This window comes from Cricetulus griseus (genome assembly GCF_003668045.3).
Source record: "Cricetulus griseus strain 17A/GY chromosome 1 unlocalized genomic scaffold, alternate assembly CriGri-PICRH-1.0 chr1_1, whole genome shotgun sequence".
Lineage (NCBI taxonomy): Eukaryota > Metazoa > Chordata > Mammalia > Rodentia > Cricetidae > Cricetulus > Cricetulus griseus.
In genome coordinates, this window is record NW_023276807.1 from 211,326,553 (window position 1) to 211,337,579 (window position 11,027).

An 11,027-nucleotide genomic window follows, 5' to 3' on the forward strand; every position below is an offset into this window, starting at 1 on the left:
ATGACATTGAGGTCACTTTTGCCTTGGTGGCCTGGGAATCCTAGGCTCAGTTCAGGCTCTGTCCTAACATGGTTGATGCTGTTTGTTGGGTCAGTTACTATCTTTGGTAGAATTGTATTTATCTCCTCTATAAAAGATACACTGCAACGGTTTTTGAAGTTATTTTAAGCCATAGAACCATCTTCCCAAAGTAAACTTAACAGGTAAACTGAATACATATGTGACTGTATGAGTTCTAAAATATATGTGTCTTTGATTCTATACTCTTTGTTTGTTTTTTCTCTAATGAGGTATGTCCTTAGTGTGTCTCCAGGGAAGGGTTTATTTTACAGTTATATTGTAAGACCCGCTCGGAATGCTTCTGCATGCCCCCTGCCCTCTGTCTTCCCCGCCTGTGCTGGTGCTGGGTGTTCTCTCTGGAGCAGGCGGGAGGAGCGGATGACTGAGGGCAGCGCGGCGGGGACTAGCAGGGCAGGGCCAGGGTTCGGCCAGGGGCTGGAGAATGCAGCGTGGGCGGCGCCTGGAAGGGGAACTTGAGCTGGGAGAGCAGCGGTGCTGCTTGTCCAGGAGCTGCGAGCGGGGAGCCGCCTCCAAGGCCAAGGACACGGGGGCCGCGGAGCTGCCGGGGCCTCCCAAGCCTTCACCCCGGCAGGGCTCGCGCCCCCGGCCCGCCCCGCCTGGCACCGCGCCTCGGGGCTGGGGCCGAGCAACGAGCACCAGGTGGGTTGGCCCGAGGGCGAGAGCACCAGTTAGGCCAGCCCGGGGCCCCGCCCCCACACCCCCACCCTCCGTCCCAAGGTCAGCTATCCGGACGCAAAGGGAATTGAATCTGTTGTACCAGACACCAGACCTTGAGAATATGCTGATCTGGAATGGCTCTGTGTCTCATTTGAACCATCCAATAGAAATGATTCTGTGTTTTACCTCATTTGAATGACTCTGTATTTCACCTCATTTGAATAACTCTGTACAATGCCTCATTTGAATAACCCTGTATAGCGCCTCATTTACATTGACCAATGGGAATAGCTCTGTACAATGCCTCATTAGAATTATCCAATAGAATCCCTGCTTCTAGTTTGCCCCTTTTTCCCTATATAAGGACCCCTTTCCCTTGGCTCGGCACACTTAGCCACACAGAAGCTAAGTCGCCCGGGTACCCGTATTTTCAATAAAGCCTCTTGCTTTTGCATCCAAGTCCGTGGTCTCGCTGATTCCTGGGTGCGGGTCTCCTTCTACGAAAGTACCTCTTCGGGGGTCTTTCAATATAACAATCAGAAACTGGGTGCCACCTACATCTCTTCCTACATAAAGTTTCCTGACCCAAAGGGAGATTTTACTTCATCTTCCCGAAGAATGTGACACTCCGTCTATTTGTGACAGAGAGACATAGGCTGTACCTACCAGTAATGTTATCTGTTAAGTGTCTGACGGGACAGGACTCTGAGCCAAAGAGGCTTGAAGTTCTAAGTTTATTTAAGTTAATTTAAACATTTTTTAGTTTGTTTGTTTTGACTGGTCTTGGGCTCAGAGATCTGCCTGCCTCTGCTTCCCAGTGCTAGAGTAAAGTATGAGAAACCATGCCTGGCAGCTTGGATTTTCTTAGCATTGTGAGCCCAACACAGGGACATTTTTATTTAACAAATAGCCACACATTCTGGCTACAGTCTCATGCCAACACTTGTCTTAACAATAAGACAAGTAGTCTTAGGAACTATGGAGGTAGCAGTAACCTAAAATGTCTAAATAATACAGGTACTCTTCCACACCATTTTTTACTATTCTCCTTGTTTTGTGTTTAATTCTGTTTCTGAATTATGCCACTAAATATGTGCATCTCTTATGATTTAAATCTGCATAATAACTCTGTATCTGTTACCTTTAAAAATAAATACAACGAGACTGTCTTAGTTATTCTCTACCAACTTTCTGCTCTCCTGGGGAAAAAATGTTGATTTTCTCAATAGTATCCAAGTAGAAGCTAAGTGCCTAAAATCATTTCTAAACATCATACATTTCAGAGCTGACTGATGAAAAAGTAGACATTTCTAGTTTTGTTTATGTTTTCTCTTTTGTTTTTTGTTTTGTTTTTTACCACTGTGGTAAAAAACAAAGACAGACATAAGCCAGGTGTCCAGCAGGGATTCTCATCCTGGAGGCCAGCAGTGACTGAGATGAGCATGCTCAGAGCAGCTCATGTTTCTGGGTGACCCTGTGCTATGGATGCTGAGAACACAGGGGACTGAGGTGACTGGGAGGAACATATTAGAGCTGTGCATGTGCAGGATTCTGGAGAGAGACACTGAGTGCCCTGGCCTCCATGGACAATCTGTGATGCCACAACTAGCCTGGACCTCTGAGCAGTACCTCTCTGCCAGGGCCTAAGTTGCGCTGGCAACACAGGGCTGAGGCCCTAATGGAAGAAACCACACATAGCTTGGGTTGTGAAGGAGTAAGAGGTAGGAACATGGTCAGATCTACTGGGCTGTAAAGCACAGAAGTTGATAGCCTCATCTCAGTGGGCATGAAGACAAGAGGGTGGAGCTAGGAGGCCTGAGGAAGCTGGCCCTGTGTCCAGAGGAGGACAAGGAAACTTGTCCCAGATGTGGAGCAGCCCTTACTGAAAGAGCTGTCACTTAATGGGGAAGCTGTGGGACGGAGATACTGTGCCCATGGAGTCCCATCTACAGTGACCTCCGTCTCTAGTCATGGTGTCCAGGGTGATCTTCTCCCTCCTCTGTGTCATTGGAGGAAAGGAGAGGGAAAGCACCATTCATTGGTCTGGAGACATGGGAGACAGAGCTCACAATTATCTCTTGAAGGACTCAGCTTTGGGCCTATAAAAAGGCAGGCACTGGAGAGTAGGACAAGTAAAAAGTATCTGGACAATGGCCTTGACTGAGTTTTCGGGTATGGGGTGTATGTGGTGTTGGGGTGAGCAGAAACATGCCATTGGCCTGCTGGCACAGAGTTGATCCCCATGAATGCACAGGAAACCAGTCTTTCCATTGAGCAAAGAGACTTTATTGAGTTGCTGGCTTCTGTCCTAGGACAGCCCTGGACTCAGCCTAGGGAAGACGGTGAGTCAGGGAGGAGTCTGTTTTGCTCTGTTGTTTGTTGCGTTTCATAGTTTTCTTTATCCATGATAAGAAACTTGACACTCTCGTGAAGGCTCTTGGTGTTGAACTATCATTTTTTCCAAAGGATACGATGCCTGCAGCCACTTTCTTGCACACGAGAGGTCCTCCAGAATCCCCCTGTGAATAGAGAGGGGTTATAGGGGTCTGATCTGATTTCTCCCTAGTCCCAGCCTCCCTCTCCAGAAGGGTACCTTGTGTACTCTGTATGTGGGAGATGAGAGCTCAGGCCTGGTGTATAGATTCTGCTCTGATTGTGGACAGAGTTACTGCTTCACCTCCCTCTTGAGCCCAGCTCTGCCTTCTCTCCAAGTCTGTGATCCTCTTTGTATGAAGGTGTGTGGGACCCTCATCTCCAGGCCATTGTTTAAGATCCCAGGTACAGATGAGTGGGCCTGATATGAGCATGGGGGACAGGACAATTGACAAATATGGCTTCCTGCTCTGAGGAGACAGGTGTTTGTGGTGATGACATATAAGGAACACAGCTTTCTAAAGTCTGAGCCTGGTGTCAGGAGGACTGTGCAAATTCTCCTCCTATACCAGCTGTCTCAAAGAGACTCCTGGTCAGCTCCGAGGCCCTAGTTAGCTACTGGGTCGGCTGTTCCCAGGGAGAAGGGTCACAGCCAAGTAGTCCCCTGATGCTTGACTCTAGGTCCCAGTTAGCTTTTCCCCTCCCATGGAGCCAGTAAATGATGGCAATCCAACTTACTGAAAAGGAAGCACGCTTGATCGTTGGGTCCCCCGCACATATCTCAACAGCTTTGTTGTAATAATCTTGTAAATACGACTCACACTCCTGATCCTTCTGCACTATTAGTTCCACCTCTTGTAGTGCATTTGCAAAGTTGCCATTTACAGCCATCTTTCCCCAGCCAGCCACATAGCACATGTCCCCTGGCTTCACGTGGACCCCTCGCCTGGGCAGATTGAGGGGCCTCACAGCTTTAGTCCTCTTGGCCTTCCTCTTCAGCTGTTGGTTGAGAGGCAGAAGAGAGCAGCTCAGCCAGGAGCCTGCTGGCCTGGGACACTCTGAAAACCAGGATGGCAGGGAGAAAAGCAGGGAGAGAGGAGGAGAGGTGGGGCAAGCCATGGACCATGATGAGGGTAGCAGGTCTCACCTTTAACAGCATGATATCATTGAGGATCTTCTTAGAATTATAGTCAGGGTGTGGAATGGCCTTTGCCACAGGGATGATCTGCTGGGTCTCCTCCTTTTCTTTGATGTTGTGCGCCCCCAAGGTTACATTTATTGAGCTGTGAAGAGAGCAGAGTGTAGATGAGAGATGTGGTTTCAGAGAGGATGCAGCCCAGGAGGTGTGAAGGACAGGACATGCTGGCCATGGTAGTGCTTTAGCTGAGGGAAGCTCAGGGAACAGGAGTGACTATGCCTTGATCTACTTAGCTATAAAAATAGATCAGATCACAGACCAGCAGATGCACCAAGGTTCCCAGGTCAGTGTGCTAATAAAGCACTCTGCCTTGTTTGGTTTGCACTGCAATACTAACCCCCATCTAAATGTGCTTGATTTCTTGGCTGAGAATCTGGTGCCAGCCTGCTTCTCCTTCATCATACTTGCTTGGCCCTCTCTCATCCCAAGTCCCTTAGGAAGAGGGCAGGGTCTCTGTGTAAAGTCCCCAGGAGGGCCTGGACTGTTTCTTGCTGCTTACCTCCCTGAACAGTGAGCAGCCGTCAGCACAAAGTCCTCTCTTATGAGGAACCCACCACACCTCTTCAGAGTATCCCGATCCATGATCTGAAGATAAGCCATGTAGGGACGTGAGTGGGGCTTGGCTTCATGTCCCCCGATGATCTCGCCTAAAAGGAAAGCCAGCCTTTTTGTATGCACCTAATAGTTAACCAGATGAGCATTGTGTTCCAGACTTGTTAGGCATTTGGGAACCAGGGAGGACTGGAGTTAAGAGCAGGCTGAGAGGAGAGCCTTCAAGTCCCCCTTCTCAAAAAGGAGAGACAACTATGTCTTGGTCTACCAATCTTTTTTTCCCACATAGTTGGAGTAGCCTAAGTCTCTGAGCAAGGTAATGCTGAGGACTCAGCATGACTGTCCCCTGACTTCTGTACCCAGAGACTGTCTAACCATGCCCAGCTCCACAGCCCTGTGGTGCCTGGAACAGTGCTGTTTTCTAGGGACAAAAGCTTCAGCGTAAACTTTGTAGCATCCTATTTCTTCAGGCCTAGCATGTACTAGGTGCTCAATAAAGACCACTGGCTTCATGGGTGATGACTCCCCATTCATTCCTAGATGCAGGGACTGGCATTCTAGAAAGCAGCACAAGCTTGGGGCTTAAGCTTGAACACTGTTGGAACCAGCAAGAGCCGGGGATGCTCAGAGTTGAAGGACAGACCTCGTGGCTTGGGATTCAGCAAAAGCATTTACTCTGGGATGTAGGTTTCTTTGAGGAGTACTTGATGAGGGAATGCCTGGATCATTATAGATGAAGCCAGGCCCATTCTGCCTGCCCTGGGAGAACATACTGTTCTCTGCTTTGCAGGTCCCTACCCTTTACCATAGACTTCTAGGAAAATCCACTTTCCAGATGACAAGGTATGGCTCAGGGAGGGGCTAGCACTTTCTCTTCCTGAGAAAGGCCTTGGACTAACCACTACTGGTGACAGCGTCAAGCCACTAAGGGAAGTGTTGCTCACTCACCTGCCTTTGTCCCAGGGGGCAGAGAAAGAGCCAGCAGTAGCAGGAGGAACTTCATCTTCTCTGGAAGGCCGAGCAGGTCCCAGCACCTGGGGCTTTGCCCTTGCTCTCTTTTAACCTCTAGGAGATGAAGGAGGTGGAGTTGGCTCGGCGACCTTGTGCCCCCTCTGTTTTTATGATGCTTCATCACAGGGCTTTCTATGAAAGCCTTACCCTTACTGCTTCTGCCTGGTGAAGTCTTCTGAGTGTTGTGTGAGAATCATAAAGTAACCACCGCAGAACCCACAGCCAATGACTCAGAGAGCCGCCAGTTACAGCCCATGGCAGGAACACAAGGGTAGAGGGTGGGGCTTCTAGGGTTTGGTATCAGAGTCTCAGAAACCCAACTTCCCAGTAGTGGAACATCAGTGCTTTCAGTGTCACACTTCAGAGTCCATAAGGACAGGTGTGCATTTAGGCTCATCTCTTGTTAGGACCAAGTGTGAGCTGACCACCTAATGGGAAGTAACCAGGGGCATCCATGACCAGAATGCAGTTTGGGGAGGGCAATGGTAGAATGATGGACAAGGCAGTAACAGAGAGGTCTACCAAACACCTTCAGCCTATTTAGCACCATTGCTTCAAAAGTTCCATGTGACAAAGCCCTTTCTTATGAAAAACCCACATTTGACATTTATTGACCAAAGATGAGAGATTGCTGCAGGCTCTGAAGGTTGAACCACTGACTGACCAAAGCCTGAGTCATTTCTACTTCTTCAGGGAGACTGACATTTGTCCCAAGCAAACCTGTGAACTAAGGTTGGGAAAGATCTAGTTTCCCCAAGGATAGTCAGATCACTGAATTGCTGATATGGTGCGACATAAGAGAGCAAGCCAGGCAGCTAAAACTCAACAATTGTTCTCTCTCTCTCTTTCTCTCTCTCTCTCTCTCTCTCTCTCTCTCTCTCTCTCTCTCTCTCACTCTCTCGCTGTGTGTGTGTGTGTGTGTGTGTGTGTATGTATGTGTGTATGCAGGTATTGGTGCATGTGTCTATATGTGTGTATGTAGTCAGGAGTGAACCTTGGGGGTCATTTTCAGCTTCCATCTGCCTTGTTTTGTGAGGCACAGTCTCTCACTTAGCTTGGTGATTAGGCTAAACTGGCTGGCCAGAGAACCTCAGGTATCTGTCTGTCTCCATCTCCCCAGAGCCCCCGTTACAGGTGTTATCACCACACCCAGCTTTTCAGTATGTTCTAGGTCCTCATGGTTGCACGTCAAACACTACCCACCAACTGTTTCCCCAAATTCCTCTTAGTATTTTTTGTATTCTGCCCAGAGAATGAAAAATATTTACTTATTATAAATAAATGCCCTTTATATTAAATATCAATAGATATTCCTTAAAAGTCAGACTGTAATAACAAAGGAACCAAGGAACCAAAATATCAACTCATGATACAGGGGCAAATCAATTCATTCCAGCATTAGAGACAGCACTGACTTTTTCATATAACACAACAAAATTTATCAAAAAAGGCCATGATTTCACCTATAATACCATGTAGACAATGGTTGTGACCCATACTATGAACATTCTCAATAATGTCATCTTTATCAATGTATCGAGTCACAGAGACTGTAGAGTCACACCATCATAGAATTTAAAACTTCTCATCTTTTTGGTTTTATTTCAGATTATTATTGATGACTGGAAACAAGTCATACAAAGTCAAAGGTACTTTAAATGTATCTTTCCTAAGAGGAAAATAATCATCAAATTTTAGTAAAGAAAATCGTCCACCATGCAATGAGTTTCTTAGCAGAAAAATAAAATTTTTGAACACACCATACACTTTTGACATAGGACTTGGAGGACTCAAGCTGGAAGCCTCCTCCTTGAGGACCAGCTCTCATAAAATCTGAAGGTGCTATGCAAGCTACCAATGCAAACAGCAATTACTAGTCCTACCTAGTTCTCAAACCACAACAATGACCATCACAGCAAGCTATACCCCAGGGTGCAATAGTGGCACTTACATCCTGGAGGCAGCTAACAGCTGTCTAATTAGACTTACAGCCCACTCAGTAGGAGGAATCCATGCCTGATACTATAAACCTAGTCAACCTACCTGTGGCTGTGGGGTCGTGGACCCCAATAGAGGAGAACCTACTGCTGACACCTAGACCAGTGCAATTACCTAGTGCATTCTATGTAACAAAACTCACATCACAGATGCGCGTAGCTCTCACTCCTCGTCAAACAAGCTTTGTTTGCAGCAGATGGAGACCATTACAGACATTCACACACTGGCCAAAATGCAGAGAAGAACTGACTGTGGGCTGCTCATCCCCAGCTGATATATTCACAACACCATTCCTATACACAAGGTTCTGAGAACATCACAGAAGTGGAGACAGAAAGATCATAAGAAGCAGAGGTCTAAGAGGTCTGCTGAAAGACAGTGTCTTCTAGACTCAGCAAGGATGCTGCATCCATGAAATCTAAACAAGATGGCTGTCAAAAAAAAACCTGAGGAATGATACCAGTTGGCAAGGGTCCCACTCCAAGATAAAGAGCTACAGTCAATTAATGGCTCATCTCTCTCAGGTCTCATGTGTGAATCTTCTGACCACATCTTCTTAGGATGTGGCAAATAGTTTGGTTTGGGGCAGGTAAGCCATAAACTGCCGAATCACTTACCAGAAGCTTCGGTTTATAAATGCAAACGTGTGGCTTTCTCTTTATTGTGCCTAATAATGCTTGTGTCATATCATCTTCAGTCATGGTGTGAAAACTCAGCTGTAAGCAACTCTAGTTATCTAGTTTCTCTTTCTCGGGCAATTAACTCACAAAAGACCCATGAATACACAGGAACATATAGGGGAACTGGGCCAGGTCTTCTCTATGAAAAACTGAATATTGTTATAATCTTTGGGAATTAGTGACAACATTGTTCTGAATACATTTCTACTTGTGAATCACCTATCAGAAACCCCAGTATGTCTAGAAATGCTAGGCACTTTTATTGTTTTCTCATTTTAAGTTTCCAAGTCTGGAAGGTTGAGGATTAGTTGGTAGGCATGGTAAATCTACCAAAGCACTGAATAGTTCCTAAGGGCTCTTAGAAATCACACATTTAGCTCTTTTTGCTATCATATATCAAAGATTTGACTAGGAGTATAACAAGCAACAGCACAAGTTACTCAACAACTCTTGGGGACACAATGAAGGGTTGTGTGAGCATATGCCTTTAGCTTAGCTCCTTCCTATCCAGAAATGCCACCTTTGACCCAGTCTTCACAGGAGGAAGGAGAATTTTAATTTTAATTTTCCCCATTGAGGTTATAAGAGTTAAGAAGGTGGGGGGGGGAAGCCCACTGCCAAGAGGATGCTCAGCTGAGTATCTGCTGGGTATTCCAGAAAAATGTCATGAATCTTATCAATTCTCAGATGAAAACTGTAGAAAAAAGATGAGATGGGGCAGTGGCACAGTGTGTGGTGTGTGTGTGTGTGTGTGTGTGTGTGTGTGTGTGTGTGTGTGTGTGTGTGTGTGTGTCTGTGTGTGTGTGTGTGTGTGTGTGTGTGTGTGTGTGTGTGTGTGTGTGTGTACGAGCACCTGCACATACATGTATGAAGGCCAGAGGCTGATGCTGGTATGGATTCATCAATATTGCTCTCCAGCCTTCTTGTTGAGACAGTTTCTTCCCTGAGCATAAAGCTAGTTGTTTTAGCTTGACTGGCTAGGCAATGAGGCCCTAGGATTTACCTATCTCTTCCTCCCAATGCTAGAGTTACAGATATATGAGGCAACTCAGACTCTTGTAAAATGAGGTAATTCAGACTCCTGAAATTCTTTTAAATTTTTTAAGACAGAGTCTCACTGTGTAGTCCTGGCTGGTCTGGTACTTGCTGGCCTTCGACTCACAGAGATCTGCCCACCTCTATCTCCAGAGTTCTGGGATTAAAGGAATATGCCACCACTCAGCTTTTACGTGGGTGCTAGGGATCCAAACTCATGTCCACACGCTTGCCCAGCAAGTATGTTACCTACTGGGCCATCTCCTCAACCCTCCTGAAATAATTTGAGGCTGCCATTTGGGAGTAGAATTTGTTTAAATACACATCTTAAATACATAAAACAGTGAAAGGGATGCTGGAGAAGAAAGAAGGCACACAGCATTAAGGTTTTAAAACACTTAAAGTGTTTTAAGCTTGTGCAAGGGAGTTTCACATGCTGTCTCACTGACTTCTCTACTTTCTGCATGGAAGTGATCATCTATCACATTCTTACAACAAGGAGACTCAAAAATGTCAAGTGATGTGCCCAAAGACCACATGGTTTCAGAAATATGTGGACACACATAGGCATAATACATGCCTACCACAGTGAAAACTACTCTACCACTTTGAGAAGTTGTAGAAGCCACAGTGGGCAGATTTCAGTAAGGGAAAGTGTTCTTAATAATCAGATCTCACCTGACAATGTTTGCTCTCAGTAGCCCAGATGCTTTCTCTCCAAGGAACTGGAGAGGTTGGAGAAAGGTTGCCTTGGTTCTGGGAGGTTGCCACGAGTGTGAGCATAGAATCACTTTGGGGGTCTCTCACAATTCTGAGTATCTCTCAGCTGCAAACAACTAATCCTGAGGCCTTGGGGCATTAATTTCCTCTTCAATTATGGAGCTAATTGCCAGTTTCTAGGCTGCATAAGCTTTATCTATCCAAAGCAATGTGAACTATGATATGGGATTTTAAAATTTAACTATAGGAGCATTTCTTCAAATTAATTATAGATAGATAGACAGACAGACAGACAGATAGATGTGTAGATGGATGAGTTAAAGAATCATTTGAAATCATCTATCTAAGTATTTATCATCTACTTTGGCTCCAAGGGTCACTGTGGGCTTGCAAATTAACCATGACAACTTTGTGTTAGGGGTTATTTTCCTTTTATATCTAGTACTAAATGAATCCCCTCAAATCTGGTATTATTTAAGGAACATAAAACATGGTATTTCAGGATATCTTGTCCCTTTCCACTTCTCTGGAGCACCATGTATATCTCTCTTAGGGTCCTCCTTGTTTCCTAGCCTCTCTGGCAGTGTGGATTGTAGGCTGCTACTCCTTTGCTCTAGGTCTAAAATCCATATATGAGTGAGTACATACCATATTTGTCTTTTTGTGACTGGGTTACGTCACTCCAGTTTCTTCTAGTTCCTTCTATTTACCTAAGAATTTCA

The 11,027-nt window shown here is 45.8% G+C and overlaps 1 protein-coding gene across 1 annotated transcript; it reads right to left on the minus strand.

The window, feature by feature from the left end:
* Nucleotides 1–3,068: 3,068 nt before the first annotated feature.
* LOC100765811 (granzyme B) lies at nucleotides 3,069–5,864 on the minus strand. Its single transcript, XM_027390051.2, has 5 exons — nucleotides 5,810–5,864; nucleotides 4,809–4,956; nucleotides 4,259–4,394; nucleotides 3,850–4,110; nucleotides 3,069–3,257 (listed from the first exon to the last, which is right to left on the minus strand). The coding sequence occupies exons 1-5, from the start codon at nucleotides 5,862–5,864 to the stop codon at nucleotides 3,069–3,071; spliced, it is 789 nt and encodes a 262-aa protein (XP_027245852.2).
* Between the last annotated feature and the right edge of the window lie 5,163 nt (nucleotides 5,865–11,027).